This window comes from Temnothorax americanus, unplaced genomic scaffold (assembly GCF_048541705.1).
Source record: "Temnothorax americanus isolate GAGA-0224 unplaced genomic scaffold, ASM4854170v1 Scaffold32, whole genome shotgun sequence".
Lineage (NCBI taxonomy): Eukaryota > Metazoa > Arthropoda > Insecta > Hymenoptera > Formicidae > Temnothorax > Temnothorax americanus.
In genome coordinates, this window is record NW_027509464.1 from 1,767,759 (window position 1) to 1,787,671 (window position 19,913).

Consider the following 19,913-nt stretch of genomic DNA (forward strand, 5'->3'; position numbering starts at 1 on the left):
GAACGCAGTTTGAATGCATGGTACATAATGAATTAACATTCATCATGGGAACGAAAGCTTCGGAATATATAATTAGAGGATTAAGATATTTCGCTTATTTACAATAATTCAATGCGAAAATGGAAGTATCGGCAAAATTTCTGATATTTTAAATGTCAGCGATTTAATTTCGTAGAAGACGCCGCGCCAGGTTAAATTAGCTACTTTTAAGTTTACGGTTTTCTTTTCCCGGTATCCAGAGTTGAGAAGAGCGCCGGTAAATCTGGAACACGCAGCATGTTCGCGAATAATCGAAGCAATATATCTTAAAACTTCTTTTTTCCTTCGTCTCATATTTATAATATAACAACGGTAGCAAAGTTCAGCCACTGGTTTGCTCGAATACCCTCGAGGGCGAAATCAAAGATATATCATATACTGCAGCACGTCGCTCATAAAATCAGAGCAATTCTGCAGTGAACGCGGTTGCCGCAACGGTGCATTTTGAGGTCGAAAAAAGCATAAGTGCTCAACTTGCAATCTGCGTTGTAATGTAACCAGATTATTCCGCTGTCGCATAAATACACGCGGAAACGCAATTGTTCATGCACGCTGCTCTCGCACAGACTTTGTGAAATTGGCAGCCTTCCACGTTCAGACTCGCATAAAACATGTACTACATAACATTAAAGAAACACATCTGTTAAAGCTATTAGGAAAATCACGTAAATATAATTACGTTCTGTCTTCAATCTGCAGTTAATTTTTCATTAACAAAATTTTGAATTATGTGGTAATGAACTTCAAGTAAAATTTCCGAGATGCTAGTAGGTAGAAACGAAATCTTATCTCGAAGCTAAATTCAACAGTACTTTGACAGTATTTTCAGCTAAAAGTTATCTGGGAAGATGTTATAGTGTCAAACGCGAAAAAATTGAGTAAAAAAAAGCGGCGAGTAATCAGATTTTCGCTAAGAAAAACTCGTCTCCAAATTTATCAAAGATTTCGTAAATGAAAGAGAACATGGTGTAAACCTCGGAGGAAAAGGAAAGGAAACTCTGTATAAATCCGGAAAAAGAGAAGTACGTATATAATATTCAAAGTGCACGACCGAGGGGTTGTAAAACGAGAACCCCCACATCTGTCCACGATATGAGATACCAGCGAACCCTAAAAATCGACTCTTGCTATCGATCACGGTAATAAGTCACCTAGCCGATTCAATGGCATAGTAAGTGTATCTAAAGTGCGAGCTATTCCATTGAAAAATTCCATGTAACGCGATGCGCTGCGATCAATTGATAAAACAATATTAAAAATAATAAAATACAATACTAACGATATTTTATATATGTATCTGACGTCTCTTTCTGAAGCAATTAAATTGCAAAAATGTTAAGATAAAATATGCAAGATTAAACACTATAATTTATATAGTTAATAGTAAGTTAATAACGTTTTGTACTTGCTGTTAGTCGTAATATATGATAATAAAATAAAAGATACATTCTTTCATTTTATTGAAAGAAAATTCTCGTGTTTCTCGCCTTAAGCGATAATTGTTTTCAAATTCGCGTTATGGAAGTCGAAGCACAAAGACCGAACTAGCAGAAAAAATGACGCGACAAGTTTCGTATTTGCAGTCGCAAGAATATTATCGCTTTGTGATAATAATATTACTGGCACTTCGCGGAGCGGGCTTAATTTCGTTGCAGCACTCGGGCTAATCGATAGCGAAATTCTGTGGCGCTCGTAAATTCCGAAATGAGATCACCAACTTCCTCCCGACATCAACAGGCTGAAGTGAAATTCGTAGGGTCGGTTGGCGCGATCGAAGGAAACGCGCGGGGGAGGACGACCGGACGACTGGAGTGTGCAGCTGAAATTTTTGGCGTTTTATGCGAACGCCCGAGTATACGGCACTGTTTTTCGTGTGGCAGCTGGCTCGCATGGTGGAACAACACTAAACTTAAGACCCAGAACCGACGTGGTGCAGTCTTATCGGCGCGCTCGCCTTATTTTTAATAAAAACTACGACGAGAAGGGGAAGAGTATGGTGCGAGATTAAAAAATTCACCGGCGCCCGGAGGCACTCGATGGCCTCGTAACTTAAAATTAAGAAAATTAGGAAGCCGCACGACCGGCCCAGCTGAGCTCGCGAAACGTTTATATCCTGTTCTCAGGAATTTAATAGAAATCACTTATTGTTAGCGAATGATGCACCTGCATCGATACGCCGTAAACTTTCAGACGCGTTTTTATAAACTGAATTTTAACGATAAGTTGATCTCACCTTATTGTAACAAGAAAATGTAGACTCAGTACGACAGATTAATTATCGTATGTTTGTAGAGAATAATGCACTATAACATATATTTTAATTGTGTGATATACTTTGCGCCACGTCCTCAAAATAACATTATAATTCTGCTATTAACGTCGCGCAAACCTTGGTATTCGGTAGTGAATAAGTTGCGAGAATTTTGTGCAAAATGAACAAACTTGCTGGAACGGGGCGGTTAAGTTCCCTACTTTGTCTATCATACCGCGCGACAGCCGGAAATATAAAAAAAAGTGAAGACCGCGAAAATTACGGGCGACACACGTATAAAAGCTGCAGTAGAGCGAAAAAATGCCACAAGCCCAGTAAATGTTTCTCGACGGTAAATAACTAATACGTAATGCCAAGTATGTTACATAATAATAATAATGAACAAAATTAGCATGGCGCTTTATACATTTAGGTATCATTATTCTCAATTTAAGTAGAGATAAATTCAAGATAAATTCAACGAGTGTCTGACATTAATTGACACTTGCAAGACTTTTATCTTCTCTAACGACGAAAAAAGAAAAACTCACCAGAAATACCGTCGTAGGTCCACCATTCCTCCCAACTGGCTTCGGATTCTGTAAATAGAAACATAAAAAAATATCAGTAAAAATCTGGTCTTTTTTAATATTAATCACGTCTACCTTCTAGACTCATTGTCAGTATCGTACAAAACTGTTCTAAATTGTACAGTAACGCGAATACGTTGCACGTTTGGATTGCGATATTTTCTTTCTCGCACGTTTCGCCCGAACAGTTCCCGAGACCCCGCAAGCATACGTACGGCGGAAAACTTTAGAGCTCTATCACTACGTCCGAAAACGCCGGCCGGTGCATCGATCAATTGCATTTGTAGATCGGGGACGATCGGTCAATCGATTACCGCGCGACAGAATTCTAAGGCGGGCGCTCTCGAATTGTGCCACGTGGTTTTATGCGCGTCGGACATACCAGAAGTGCGACGGGTCCATCCCGTCGCACGTGCACACACTCGGGAAACTCGCGCTCCGTCTCCCTCCCTCTCGCCCACCCTTTCTCTCTCGCAGCCTCTCTGATCGTAGCTCGACCCCATCTCGCTTTAGACGCTGACCCATATTCGATTATCTGGATGCATGCCATCCAACGCCGTACTGCAAACTAATTGCTTCAAATTGGAAAACTTTCTCGGACTATCTCGGATCTCCCACCTCGTCCGCTCTCCCTCTCTCTCTCTCTCTCTCTCTCTCTCTCTCTCTCTCTCTCTCTCTCTCTCTCTTTATTGTCAATCTCGGCGTTTCTCGCCGACGTTCCTCTTCTCGGTTCTACAAGCGATATTTATAGGCGTCTACTCCGTTTCAGCGTTCATGTTGCATTGGCCGTTACGGACTACCGACTCGTGTCTATAATATCTGACGCGCCACATGTTTATTCGCGTGTACGACGTGCAACATGGCATACATGCTCGCTGATTGTACAGTGTACACCTTAATGGGACCGACAGGCACGCGTTCGCGTAACTGCACGATTAAATACCTGCAGTCTCACCTGCACGATCTGCAGGATGTCCAGCAGCTTCGCGCTACGATTCGGGGATTTATCACAGGAAACATCATCAAAGAAGAACTGGACGATGAGATGCGAATATAAATTAACGCGATATGTCGATCTCGACGAGTTTATCGGGATTAATTCGAGCTCCCGTTCGAGATAAATGACTTATATATGAGAACGTCACGCGTCATAGGAAAGTCACCCGGTCCTGTAGCGTGAAGAAAACTATTTTACAAGTATCGAAATCTGCCATCGTGCTCGTGTGTTATAATCGGCGGAGAATTGATGCGCTGTCGTCACGTGAAATCAGGTTTCTTACGAAGGTGAGAGTACGTGTGAATTTTGGCTGTCAAGCGCGAATACAAATGGAATACGCGATCCGGCCGCGGCGAATGTGCTCGCGAAAGCGCGCGACGGATCGACAATCGTGCGCGGCTTATTCGCATATCGTGCATAATCGATAGTGACGCCTGTCACTGTCGCATGCTCGACGGATGATATTATCAGCTCGAGCATTGCACGCGGCAAATCTTCAACTCGATATTAGAATCATCGTCGAATCGAGAACAAATCGAAGATGTTTGAGTTATTTCGCGAATTTATCTCTCTATGACTGCATTAAGCATCATCAGATCGTTAAAGACAATAGTGAAAGTAGCTGACGGAAGTAGGCGGCAAACATTGTTAACTTTAATAACAAAATTGTATAGTCGAATTAATCTCACATCTTAACGGGTGATATTTTAGCTGTTCCGATATCTTTCTGACTTTAATCATATTTTTTATTAAAGAATTTTGACTCGATTTTCAGTGAAATAAAACAGATGGGTTTCGTCACGAGGCAATAAAAAGTTTATTAGTCTCGTAACCTCGTCCAAGTTTCGACCGTAACAGTTTCTTCTGACGGATATTTTAGGGCAACGTCGTCCAATACGACTAATTTGAATATTTCATTTGTGGAAGGCTGTTTTCTCAGCAGAACATTCCATCATTCATTGCACGTTTTATATTCAGACTGTTTTGACGCGACACTCGATGCATACGAAAAAAATATTGGTAAAAAATTCCACAGTTTGCGATCATAGTTTTAGTAACGTTGAAAATTACAACGAGAACCTGCAATTGATTCTCCTATAGCAATAAATGTTTATTTCAAATTTTGTGCGATAAATGTGCACGATATATCTAAATCCTGTCGTTTTATCAAAGTGACAAATCGATAATTTCGTCAGGCCGAGGTCCACGAAGTTACCATTAATACTGACTTGCATATGCGAAGATACGTTTACGAGGTGCTTCCTGCCGGCGTCATTTCGATTATACGATAGCGTTTATCGTGCCTGGATCGCACGTCCCTGCACACGAGCGATCACGAACGGCGTTTCAGATACTTATGTCTGACATAGCACACGAAGTATCTTTTAGCGCAAGAAAGTATCATCCAAAGTAACGATAACGCAGAACTGTCGCATATCGATGAGAAAACTTTTATATTGAAGACGCGTGATGAGCGTGAACTTTTTTTTTTAGTTTTGCGACTCACAATCAGTCGCTTTGTCATGCGAAAACAAGTGAAATAGAGACTTTCGGTAAACACCTTAAGACCTACGACGTATCCGGAAATGCGCAAAGACCATGCACGCCGCGCCTTTCTAATGCACGCGTCGATGGCTGACCTATTTCTGACCGTACTACTTACGTTAAATAGCAGCGTGAGATATGCCTCAAGTGAATCTCACTCGCTTTGCTTCTTCTCGTAATAATATCGTCCAACTTCATTCCCTCTTGTTTTCTTTTTCTCGTTTTCGTATATCTTGCTTTAGTTGCATTATAAATGCGACATTATGTCGTGTAATAACACAGATGCGAAACATTTCCCTGATTATGTTTTCACGCTAACTGCGGAAAGACCAACGCGCATGGCAAATGTTCTGAGCACAAATTTAACAAACCGCGCTTAAACGGGATGTGTCGGAATAGTTTATCTTCGCGCGGAAAAACCGTCGCAATTTCTCTTAATTACAAGATGAATCTGATGAAAAACAAATGAAAAGATATGTACAAAAATGTAATAAAAATAAATATTTGTATATCAATTGTATATCAATTAAACGCCACTCTTGATATTCTGTCATTTATTTTATAATAATTTCGTTATTCACAAGACACGTTAAGCGCCATCACGACTTATATATATAAATTTTTAATAATATAATTATATTAATTATATTATTCCACAAAATACGTAGGATGAAATTGAAATGCGAGAAACAATTTACTTAAAATATAAACGTTAAAAATGTTATAATCATCAGACGGACAACAATATTTCACACAATCCTACAGCAATCTAATTTGCTCATTATGTACTTTCGGTGCAAGAAATAAATGCAGTTATTAAATAAAAGCAGACATATTGTTATAGGTTCTACGGACAACATTCTCGAATAAAACGTTATGCGAAATCTCTCGGAGCAGAATAAGTAGAAAAAGAAAGAGAGGGGAGAAAAAGAGAGGGATTAGTTCACAGTTATCCAAGGACGAATTATGCAATTATACGTGCAGTGAAAGTCTCGCAAGAACGCGCCCAAGAGCGGTCTCGCATGCACCGGATGCGTACATGGCTGCATGGGAATTGCACGCGGGTTAAAGGGAGCCTCGCCTCGGGGTAACGCCTGCGCCAATTTCTCGTCCGCCTCGCGGCAAGAGCATATCCGTACCGGCAGGTGCGAGCGCACTTACACAATCTTCCCGCATTCAGCAAATTGTTACTCTTATTACACGCGGAATCGATAATACGCCTATTCCGCCGCGCTCTCCTTACCATTACGCCACTTTCTCGAAAACCCTTTTCCCTCTGGGAAAACAACCCGCGTATCCCTGATACGTGTGTCGGACCTCGCTCGCCCTAAGGCCGGCGGAATAACTTTCCGCGAAGCTTTCAATAATTCATGTCACGTGCCGCGCTGTCGGAGATTCGCGAGAAATACGCAACAGGAAATTGATCTTATCAGAGAAAAGTTTAGCCCGGGCCTATATGAATAATTAGTACTTTATTTTAATTTCTTAAGATATTACGCTCTTTTTTCCTTGATGCAAAAATTATAAGTTTCTCGTCTCATTTACGTTAACGTAAACATCCTCAAATAAACGTGACTTCTCCCTGTCGATGAATCGATCCCGTGAATAAGTTCCTCGTTCGATTTTTACCGCGAACGATACTATGAGTAAGCCAATTTTCGAGGCACCACGACAGGCGATAGGGTAGGCGATATATTGCCGAATCAGAGGGAGGTAGTGTTTGCGCTAAATTAATTTCGGGTCAGGCGCGAGCAAAGACACGTAACGTACGTGTGTAGTGAACAAAGTGAAACAAAATTGAATCACGGATCGAAAGTGCGGACTGCGGGCTTGGTGCAACGAGGGGTTATCCCAGGGCAGAACTAACGCACGCGAGGGTGTGTTAAAGCACCGCGGTTCGGATAATTTAAGTAAATATTTCGTGATATAAATGAAAGCCACGTGAGCCAGATACTGATTAAACATTAAAATTGATCGCCGTGGAGCCATACGAAATTACAGTCCACAAATGCCGGCGCGCCGTTTCGCAAGATAAGACTGGGCAAATAACGGTGCAGATACTATCGCCTGTGCCTCTTTCTTTTATCAAGAGGCATATCAAATAAGTCTATAACTAACCAACGTAGACCGTATCACAGCAAAGTTATTTCACGATCAAGCGCATAGCGCACGAAATATTTTCGAGATACTAATGGGAGGTTCGCTCTGGATACAAACGATTCTCTAAGAAACTCTTCCTTTCGAGCAATAGGTTTTCCCCTCGTATAATAAATCTTTTAATATGAATCTCATAAAATTCCAATGTTACAAGTTTTATATTAATACGTAACATTCGTTGACGGTTGACGTAAACGGTTTTTTCTTTTAAATACCTAAGAACGAATCTCTCGTACCGAGAGAGTTCCGATATTCGTTACGGTTTAATCGATACAGCCGGCGGCGTGCCGACGATCCCGACACGTGATAATTCCGCGTAATTCTATTCGTATACGCGATGCGAAATTACCGGGCACCTTGAACGACGTGACGTGGAAGCGGAACGAGATCATCCGCCGCCCCGGCTAATTTTCTAATACTTATTCTTCTATTACAGCACAGCGCGCGCGTCCGCGCGTTACCATATTACCTACACTCGTGATCTGAATACATGCATATTCATCCATACGTCTTTATAACGGCGGGCGCACACAGCTAAGGACCCTTTTTTGCATAGAGAGCCACCCCGTATAAACGGATAAATTCAAATTGAAGCAGCACAAAAGTGTAAATGAACTTTGCGCCGAAAAGGGCCGCTTGTCCAGGCGCCGTCGACACGGATGACTTTAAAGGGGTCGGATGGCCTTTGCGTATATATACGGCAGCCTCCGGATTAAAAGATGAAAAGAAGTACGAGCGTGTCGACGTACGCTCACCAGTTAATGACCGACCGTGCACTTTCCTTCGCGTATATTTAAACGACCTGCGTGTAAATTTTTTTTATAATGAAGTTTACTACAAAAGCTTGAGGGTCAACTTCATTCTAAACAAGCTTTTTCAAACTATAAAAATCTCCATATAAAGATGCTATATACACACTTCAATTTCCTCATCGTAATATTTTATGAAAAGTCTTATTTACAAAGAATTAAGATTAGTACGCATCACAAAGTTTATATTGTTCGTTGTTTCTAGATAATTAGAAATATTGCTCTTTCTATCTTATTAATTATAAAAGTGCTTATTAATTATATAGAAGTAAAATATACAAAGTGCTTTGTAATGACGACAAAAATGAAAATGCCGCAGAAATATTTCCGCGCCAATCTTTCAACGTTTATCATACTCCTCTTGGAACTTTGGATTAATCGCAAAGTATATGAGGGTAACAAGCGGGGTCGTAAACGAATTCCCTGCTACCTACGTTCTTCGCGAAGTGTCGGAGGGGTGCGGACGCGTATAGGAGGGACTACTTGCGGCGTTCGTTCGTGCTCGAGCGAAGGGGGCGCGAAATGGGTTATATACAGAGGAGAGTAGGATAGAGGAAAGGAAGGTGAGAGCCGGGGTGTCCAAACGAGTGGCCAAATGTAATTTAAAGAAAGAACGAACTTCATCTCCTACCACCACACTCTCGAGCCCACTCACCACCACCCGCCCATTCTCGGGCAACGACCAGGAGGAAGAAGGCGAAAAGTTCAGTCTGGTTTACAATTCAGCCCGCATACAGCCCTGCCTTCCCGTCTATCTCAGCATCATCATCTTCTTCTCTCACTCTTTCTCATCCGTTCTCTCGTCATTCTTGTTTGATTTCGCCGAACTACAGTCCATTTCGAGTTTGCCTGACGCGAGACACTATACATATAACGGTACCATCAATCGATGAATAATATTCCCTTTCTTTCTTCCGGTCATCTTCCTTTCATTATCACACGGTTAATGCCATAAGACTTAATGAGTCTACCTGATAATTTGATAGGCGAACTTAAATTTTGTATTCCAAATTTTATCAATAAATGACTGACATTTATGTCTTCAAGATTTTTATACACGGCTTCTTAATACATAATTTTATGCATGTCTTAAATAATTAAGGAAATAAAGAGGTTATAATTAAAAAGTATTAAAAAATATTACTCGCAAAATATATTAAGAATCGCCGTATAAATTTCTTCTTATATCTTCTTTATATCTTTGTATATACTTAAAATATAAGTATATACTTATTTTTTAAATAAGAAAAAAACATTATATAAGTAGAAAGTTGTAGATAAAAAAAAAGACTTTATGATTTTATATTATCTGAAAACTTTTGAGCGCGAAGAAATTCCCATACTAGTAAATTCATAATTTAGATTAGAGTGCCGTAGTACAGAGTCCATTACAGATGAACCAACTTAAAATCTTTTGAAAAATATGTATAAATGCGATAAAATACTTACACATATATATATATATATATATATATATATATATATGTGTGTGTGTGTGTGTGTGTGTGTGTGTGTGCGTGCGTGCGTGCGTGCGTGCGTGCGTGCGTGCGTGCGTGCGTGCGTGCGTGCGTGCGTGTGTGTGTGTGTGTGTGTGTGTGTGTGTGTGTGTGTGTGTGTGTGTGTGTGTGTGTGTGTGTGTGTGTGTGTGTAATAGAATGAAATATAAATTACAAAAATAATTACAAAGTAAAAAAAACCTGAAAAAGAAAAACGGGATATATAGATAACAAACGTATACAAAGTGGTTTGACATAAAAAATTAATAGTTAATTAAAGAAACTAATTTGACATTGACTGATCGAATAAAAAACATCTATATATCAATTCTTAAATAATGAAATATCCGGCATCTAATACAAATTCTGTCGAAAATAAAGCATGATTGGTAATAAAGAACCAATGGGAAAACCGAACGAGATACGTGCATCCAGCTCCTTCGATATTCACTTAACGTGTGGTTCCAGCAGAACGGATGCGATTCGTTAAGCTTGATATCGCCGTGCACTTACGGCGACAGCGGCAATAAATCGCATACGCGCACGCGAATTCTCAACGATTCGAAACGCCGTCGAGTGTCTGCGTGTGAATGGCTCGCGTCTACGTGTAGACCGTGTAAACTACTTCTTTACGCGTAATCCACGTAGACGGTGCATAATTCACGCGAACGGCGCCACTAATGGCCACGCTTCTCCACCTTTCCCTTGTTTTTAAAATAAACACTTTAATGGAAGAAATTAAATTTAATTTACGATTATTTGAGTTTTTCCCGTTGTATTACAGCTAAAGTAAACGTTAGCACGAGAATTATTTGCAAGATAATTTTAATTTTGTACGTGTTGCACACGGTGCAAATCGAAATCGCACGCATCGACGAATTTCTCCTCGTTCATCGATTAGGCGCTTTGCTTCGATCGGCGATTGCGCCCACCTCGTCGGAGCGCCTGCCCAAACATAAACTCTTAACTACTTGATGCACGGATCGAAACGACGGCGGCGTCTCTAGTAAGTGCGGCCGTAAACACGCGCGCGGAGTGGTGGTCTCCTTAATCCTTAATCCTTAAAACCTCCGGTCCGCGCGATTCGTTTCACCGTTCATCCCCGAATTTATAGCCATTTCGCGATGCGGCGCGGCCGGCGCGTCGGAGTCTCGTTTCGGAATTCTCGCCCTCATCTTCCGCGACGTCGCTCTACGAGCGTTTTAGTAACGACCACCGTCGTCGTTTCCATTTCCTCGGCGGGAGGGGAAGGGGAGTGGAAACAACGTGTAGGAAAAAGAGGCGGTCTCGGGATAAAGGTTCCGCGCAAGTCGCGCGTTTACTTCGCGTCATCAGCGTAATTGTATGCGAGGGAATAAACAAAACTATAAAGCTCTCGCCGGTCCGGATTACTTTTCCGCAAGTTCTCTCCTTGCGGTTCCCGTTCTCTAGCCTTTCTGTCTCTCTCTCCCCACGGCCATTTTTCTTATGGCCTCTCTCTCTCTCTCTCTCTCTCTCTCTCTCTCTCTCTCTTCGCTCGGTTTCTTTACGTCCCGTGGAAGCTCCTTGCACTCCCTCTCGCTCTCCTATCTCTGAAGCTTCCGGAACCGAGAAACGCGCGTGTGCGCCTAACTCACACGTGGCATCGACCCTCCCGCGCACAGCGCACATGAGTCTACAGGGTGTATCTTAAAACCCAAGAATTCAATTTTTCATTTTACAATTGTTATCATTATTAACGCGACTAAATAAAACTGTATTCTATTAGTATATAAAAACGTATGTTACATAAAAATAATATTTAGTGTATCGCGGATCTTTTAGACTTCTTAGGAAGGCAGATCTCTACATTTCAAGACACAACCTGTATACCAATACGCTTCTCATGAAACTTGCGCACGTATGGGTGGTGCGCATGTGTAAATACATGCACACACAACGGCACCCGGACCGACTCCCCAGCCTTCCTTGGCGGTTGCTTTTTATTTACCCCATTTCCTCCTTTGTTTACTCGAGGGGTTCCTTCGCTATCCTCGTTCCTCTTCTTCTTCTTCTTCTTCTCCAATGGCTCCCAATCCTCCTTTCCTATGGAATCGAGCACAGCCTCGGGGATGGCGCACAAGGCCGAATCAAACGAACTTGTCACCCTTGTCGGCGTTCCCTCTTGAGAATCGACCAATGGGATTAACGGGCAATCGGGGTGGCAGGTGAAATTCTCACTGGAGTTTCACTCAATGACTCCTTTAAACTCCTGCGGTTGAAGTTCTCTCGCGAAAAAGATTTCGTATATAGATAAACGCAAAACGTCGATCATGATCACCTTTTCTCGATTCGTTTTCCCCATTGCGCTTACGTAGCGTATATGCCCTCACACGTCTTATACAATTCTTATAAAACTTTACGAATTTGTAATATATGCAAATAAGATATTGCAGGCTCCGATGTGTGCGCGATAGAAAGTAATTTTAGCGAAATCGTAGGCAAGTGCGAATCTATATTGTATCTGCCATATATTTATGTTACGGTATTTATTCGTTAATTATTTGTTAATATCATATTTTATATGTATACAGTAAATAGATTTTTCAATTTTGCTATTTTAGCTTTTATACGCGTAATTATTTCATTGTTTTAAAGCTGAAATTCCAGCCAACCTATTTTACCTTCTCAGTTTCCCGATGGTAGTTTATGGCATTTATCATGATTCTATACCGCAAAAGCATGCGTGTGTGTGCGTACGTGTGTGTAGGCAAAACGCGTCTGGCGACGCTTTATCCTTTTGTTGCGACAGGCAGAGCGCATGGCTACGCCACTGACGTTAAATTTACGTGAGAGAAAACGAGGGTGCAGGCACCGCACTCGTAAATACGCCCTCGTAAACACGTGCCCCCGCGGCGACATTAGGACACGTAAATGAACTAATATCGCGTTCCACCTCTCATCCTCCGCGGCACAAGTGCTTTCCCGGCGCCGGTCCTAATTACGCTAGCATAATGAATCCGTGAGACGAAGTACGATGATTTTACAATATTCTCCACAAACGACGTAGGTACAACGGCAAGACTGCGCGTAAAGCGCAGTTGCGTCAGAAAAAGATAAATAACAATACCAGTGATTGAGCAATATTACAATTTAATAATTTTTCAACAAAAGATATTAACGCGACTCGTTACAACTTCATCTCAGTCATGTAATAATGTGTTACTCATTTGATGACTACGTTTTTTTATAATTTTATATATAAACATCTATTTCTTAAAATAATCTACTATAATTTAAATTAAAAAGGCTAGTAGAACAATATATTGCTCTTTAAATATGTAGAATCGTCCTATTAACCGGTGCTCGATTTCCGGGGAAACATGCACGTGCGTGCCATTCGAGAGATGCAACACAGGGGCGTTCATCAGTGTCCTTAACTTCCGGAATGCTCATCACGCAAGGAAACATCGAATGGAAGCGCAACGGGTTAAACCCGTGAGAATGAGTTCGTAGCGCTGGGGAGTTTGAGTTGCGTGCGCTGTTTCTAAGCTGCTTAGAATTTACGAGCTACGTCGCAAATGGCACCTTCATCATCTGTCTCGGGATACAACCGAGTAAGACATTCGGCCTGATCCGTGAACTTTGCTGACATTGCGACAAGCCAGTGTGTTTCGTAAATTTCCGATCGACCAAAACGCAATACGGTCGGCGATTTGTATCATAAAATTCCGTTTCGTCTTGCAGCAATCTGAATAAGAGAATCGTGTTCAACAATCGATTATTGTTTGAGTTTAAAATATCTTCCTTTTTTTTTAATAAGCAAACAAACGGTAACGCGTATTAACGATGCTGGTTTGCATAACTTTGATACTGATTATCCAAAAAAAATCCTTCCGTTAAGTAGATCCGGCCTGGATCGCGCGAGCCTGCAAGAAAACGACGATGTGTACTTAACTTATTCGTTACAAAGTTCCAATATTGGATCATTCGACATTATTGACTTTGCTTCTTCGAAACTGCCATATACGTGATATTTTTTATCGCTTTCGTTAAAGATGTTTATTTTCCAAGGAAGCCCAGCAAAAATTGATACATCCATCCGAAATTGTGACGCACCGTTTTTATGTTTCTCATAATTCACGTGGCAAAGATATGAAAAAAACATATATATGGTGATGGTGACAAATGAGTTAACATATATTCTACATTCTTGCAATTTTTAATTCATTAACTCACATTCACATAAATGCCACACGGGAGACGCAAAAGAGAGGCGCGACGAGGTCGACGTTTACTTTCTCCCGGACATGGCTGATGGTGCGTACGCACTTAGGAACGGAGATTGGCGCAGGGCGAGAGGGAGGGCCGGAGGGGTAACTTCGTTCAGGTTAGCGGTGATTCGATTTACCTGGAAGGCCGGTACGGCCAAGTGTACAACATGTTGCAGGCTGGGACAGCAATATGTAATCCACTTTAGCCACGCGCGCGCTGCCTCTCCTGGCTCTCCTTCTCTGTCTCTCCGCTCTCTCGCGCGATATTTATCCCTCTCCCTACTCCCGTTCCTGTTACCCTCTATCTATCTTTCTCTCTCTCTCTCTCTCTCTTTCTCTGTTCTCGACCACGGATGCTGCCTATCGTTAAGTAGATTTTCCATATATTACGAGAACGCTATCATCGATCCTCATATGTTGCAAAATCGTAAAAAATAAATACAATCGTTAAAAAATCACATGTCAAAGTTGGTGCCCAAAAATTAGGTATAGAGATTTTATGAGAAAAAAAATAAATGTTTCTAAGAATTATAGAGAAACTTTCGAAGCATCTCTGCCAATAATAAAATATTATTCTGTTCTTGTCAACCTTTATTATCGAGATCTTAGTGGGTCTTTGTAAATTAACTCTTTTTCTCTCTTCCCCTTTTTAGCAAAAAACGAAGCCAGTATATTGTAAAATTTAATTTTTATTATCGTTAGATATAAATAAGATAAAATCCATATTGAATCAACTAGTAAAATATATAAATCACAAGAATTTCGAACGTTATAATCTACTTATATTTGCGATATCTTTTTGTTTCTTATAATATGTATAGATTTTCTATAATGTTTAACTATATCTGAATTTTATAAATTATCATAAATTTAGCATAGCAATATTAATAATTATTTAGCATCTATAATATATATTTCTTCATTTCTACTTATCATATTTAATCATGAACACGATTACTTAATTTCAAATTTTATGGAAATGAAATAACCATGTAATTTAATCTAATATTCTATTTTATGTTCTCGACGAAAATGAAATCAGCAATAAAACTTTCAAAAAGAATTTTGTTAACACGCGTATATTGCAGCAAAGTTGAAAAGGAACGCCAAGTACACACACACTGGATGCGTTGAACAATATTCAAATATTGTGTTGCAATAATTAAGAAATAACACGACATAATTAAGCGAAGCAAGAAAGTCTCTCTCTCTCTCTCTCTCTCTCTCTCTCTCTCTGGAGAAGGGTGGAATATTGCATCGCATTTTACATTTTGTGCATGTATTTCTGGAAGACCGTACTGTACTTCGTTTGGAGACAGTCGTACAGATTTCGCCATCTTACCGGGCCACCAACCCGCCCGTTCCTCTTTCATCTTATATTCATCCACTGAATCCAACCGTGCGCCAACATTTTCCGTATTATGGTTTCGCTTGTCGATCGATCTGCTCACGATTCCGGGTAGAATCGTTTGAGTCGAATGCATGCGACAGTCTCGGCTCGGAGAAGCTTGACAGAGGTCGGCCTTAATAGTCCGCTTCCATATAGCCGACGTAATAATAACAAGGCACACCCGGTAATTAAACTCAGGAGATCGGCCGTGTCCTTCCCTAATGACAATGCGTCGATCGTATTCATTAATAATTTCTCGACCGACTATATGTATGCCGACCATATCCTTGAAAATCAAAATTGTCGCGTAAATTCAAATTAAATAAACCATTAGCGATTTTTCTGTGTATAGCTTTATACACGATACACTGTGTATTCTCGAAAAACAATGGAATTTTGTTTCAGGTAAATTAATCATCATACATACATTTAGAGATTAACTAGTGAGAAATCTACTTAACGAAGAAATTTTAGTTTATTTCTGTGTAACAGTAGAATAACAATTTTTTATCCGAAGGTAAAGTATGTTCAATGTTTAAATTACCGCTCGTGATGCGTAATTATGGAAATTATACTACGTAGATACACGAGAGCTCAAGATACATACTACCTATTTTCATGAAATAAGAATGCGTTAATTAGACGATTACCACGGCTATTGCTTTCAACATAAGAGAACGATGTCCGCGCATTTTCCTTCGTAATAGCGTCATCGAATCGCGAGCTTGATTGAAAATTCCAGGACGGCATTTGTTTCACGTAATATTCTTTTAAGGGTGCGTTCGGGGAGCGCGCTATTAGCGCTATTGCATCATTCTATCTTTATCGCTCAACAAGTGTAGAACAAGGATAGAATAAGCAAATAGCGCTAATAGCGCGCTCCCCGAACGCAGCCTAAAACTGAAATTTCAAATTGTAGCACAGAACAATTGGTAAGGATATAATGTAACGTTATTTCTATCTGTGTAAAGTCTATTGCGTTACATGGTCAAGTACATGCCATAACTTACCAATTTAGAGCAAATTTTCATTAGTTTAACTTCCGCCGGCGTGTCTCTACTGTTCCACAACATTCTGTGGACAGCATAGTTTCTCTCTTGCGCTCGTAATTAATTTAATAGAAGGTATACCCGTGAGTGAAACCGCTATACGTATACATAACCAATCTTCGTATTATCTTATTGCGTGATTACATTACTTTGTGACTTCATATTCCATTGTGCTCATCAATTAACATATAAATAATGTACAAATGAGATCTTTTGTCAAGTAGGTCAATATAAATATGTCAATATACGGTCAGGGTATATAGATCTGTTATATCTAATAGTATCTTTCGCGTGAATTTATATTTTTACTTTATTTTATAAACTACCGTCGGTCTTGAAACGCAGTCTGAAACTAAAATAGTACAATTACATAATTAAACTGATAATTAATTTAATAACACCAATACTAATACGCATCTAGTAGAACCAATGCAAAGGATGTGTTGCGAAAAATATCACCCCAGCCCGGATTCGAACTTCTTTCCTAAATAAATTCAGGCAAAAAAATATTATTAGGCACAAAAGATCAAGCCTCACTGTATATTGGCACATTTTCTATTTACTTGATTGTTATCATAATGGTCATGATCATTCACTTAATACAAGATCTTTCATTTTCGCGCACCGACCAACGATGGCATCTTATTGTCAATGCCGCGAAATCCGACTTATCAAGTAGAATCGACGCACAAATAACAGCGCGTCAGCGAGTCAACCCGCGACGTAATCCCGCGCGTGTCACGCGAATATTTGCTGATGACAAACTCGCTTTCGACCAAGCCACGTTGACCGGGCCGTGAGTCCAGTTAGTCGAGTGTGTTTAATCGAATAATATCTGCGACACCCAATAACAATACCCGCCTCACCCTTCTCATTGTCGCGGCACGATAGCGCATTCGCGTGCAGACACGGAAATGGAGGCGAGTGCGCGGGTGCGCATTTATATACGGATGTGCCTGTGTGTTAACACGTTTATGTACGAGAGATGCATTCCCCGCTGCGCTACCTGCTATACTCGCGTTTATCGGCCACGCTCAATACGCATGTTTCTGCACGCACAACCGCATCCACGAGCGACTGCACACGTCCGCGCGTCCTTGGTTATTTGTTCGATATGAGCCGGTGTAAACAGTTTCGGTTATTTGTAGTATATCGACTAAAATCTGCGGATATACATTTATAAAGCGAATCACAATTATATATTTTTCTGCGCACTTTTTCTTTTCTCTTTTTTCAAACGAGATATCTCGACATTACACTAAATTTAAAATGCCCAAAACGGAATTAATAGACGATTGTTTTTCCTCGATAAGCTTATTGTACTTTTATTCAAAATAGCTTTTAATCTCTTAACGTATAAAAAAAAAAACTTATAAACATTTTATATGCATTCGGTCGTATATGTCTGTTGATAATAAGCGATTATAAGGACTAACCTAATCCTATATGTGACCGCATGTTTCCAGATACACGATGCAGAGAAGATAAATATGTACCTGTTGTGAGCGTAATTAGGTTCACGGTAGATGATATTTTAATTAGTACACTAATTTAGTTCACTACCAGGGAGATCCAGATTTTCATCGGTATTAGTTCGGAAATGTATGACACCGACGAATACCGAGTGGGCCGATACGATAATTATCCATCCCGAATATCATGCGATAGTGCCGCCCTGTGCACGCGTTATTCTTTAGATTAAGTTGGATATTACAGACCCGTGTATTATTAACGAATACGTTGCGCATGTTTTCTTAGGTAATAGCACACACACACACACACACACACACAAAGTGTATTTAAAATAACAACAATAATTATAATACTTTCTCGCATTTAAGTGGCATTTATTTATAACTTTAATAAAAATTATAAACAAATAACTCGATGAAAAAATAAACTTAAAAATAGTAAAAGGATAAACATCTTAATTTTCCTTTTATTTTTGACAGAAAATGTTAAAAATTTTATTAGCCTTTCTTGGTCATAGGTTTATTAAATTTTATTCCATATAATAGTCATCTAAAATATTTAAGTAGGTAATATCTATAATAGAAATGGGTCAATTTAAACGGCGCTAATATAGAATTGAGTTCGAAGCCTATCTTGATTTCTCGCACGTTATTTTGAGCAATTCAATCTCCGCTGATCCGCAATTGCATATGTGCCGATCTACCCACGTGCATACGGAATTCCCGACCGGGTGTCTCTCTACGCGTGTGTCTATATATTATAGATGCAGGTAAACGGGGTTTGAATTTGGGTCGCGAGATAAGGGTAATCCAAGGGATTCGAAATGCCGGATAATTTCTACGAAGACCTTGTGTCCCGCGCCTCGCGTTTACGAGTATTTCGGGCACGGTGGCCATCGCCTCGATCGCGAGAGAGAGAGAGAGAGAGAGAGAGAGAGAGAGAGAGAGAATGCGGGTAATTTCGTATCGCGAACGGTCCCGAACGGCCGATCCTGGTTTGCGGCCGGGGCCCTCGTTTTGAAGTTATGCAACCGGCCAATTATTATCGTACTGGTGAATCGCGAGGAAATACATATTGCCGGATTATACGGTCTCGCGTGGCAAGCGCATCAGAATCACGGAATTATTTAACGTCATCGGAGGGATGAACCCCAACCCTCGAAACGGCATGCCCGAGACATAATGCACTCCGACTTCCTCCATTTCTCGCTGCTCATTTGATACAACTCGATACAATAAGACGTTGCAATAAATAAAATCTAATTGGGACGTCGCAAGAGATAAAAGAAGGCAAAATTAAGAGAATTTATTGAAGGTAATAAAAGATAATTAAAGATTACACGTAAGTAACTCCGTATGGAAAGAGAGAGAGAGAGAGAGAGAGAGAGAGAGAGAGAGTCGCACATACATAAATAATAATGACAAAAGATTTGCAACGCAAAACGGCTGCTGTTTTAACATTCAATAACCCATCGATATTAAAATATCTCCTCCAGCTACAAAATCGACAACCTACAGCGCGCGCGATTTTCACCTCCGCGCTTTTTTGCCTCATTTTTCTTTCTTCTCCCAGGGAATACCGCAGTGAGCCATGCAAATACCGTCTCGAAATGAGATCGCGCGCCGTTATCTCTTCCTTACCTCGTTTTTTCCACCGCGCGTTTGTTCTCTCGCACGTTCGTTCTTTCGTTCGTTTACCTCGTTCGGTATTCCTGACCGATAAATTCCTCGTGGATTGTACGGAACAACCATGGGAAAATGGTTTTCACGATCGCGATGGGCTGCTTAGCGAGAAATAATAACGATAATAATGACGCTAACGCGCTGCATCGCGCCGTCCCCGCCAAAGCGAGAGGAGCTACACGAAGAAATCGAAGGTACGAAGC

The 19,913-nt window shown here is 40.5% G+C and overlaps 1 protein-coding gene across 3 annotated transcripts in view; it reads right to left on the reverse strand.

Moving 5' to 3' along the window:
* Carpa (Carbonic anhydrase-related protein A) overlaps positions 1 to 19,913 on the reverse strand; it is a 131,342-nt gene that overhangs the window by 70,928 nt on the left and 40,501 nt on the right. For all 3 annotated transcript variants that reach the window (XM_077413187.1, XM_077413189.1, XM_077413188.1), the window contains exon 2: positions 2,842 to 2,889. In XM_077413187.1, the coding sequence (XP_077269313.1) occupies positions 2,842 to 2,889 (48 nt within the window). The remainder of the gene's footprint in view (positions 1 to 2,841; positions 2,890 to 19,913) is intronic.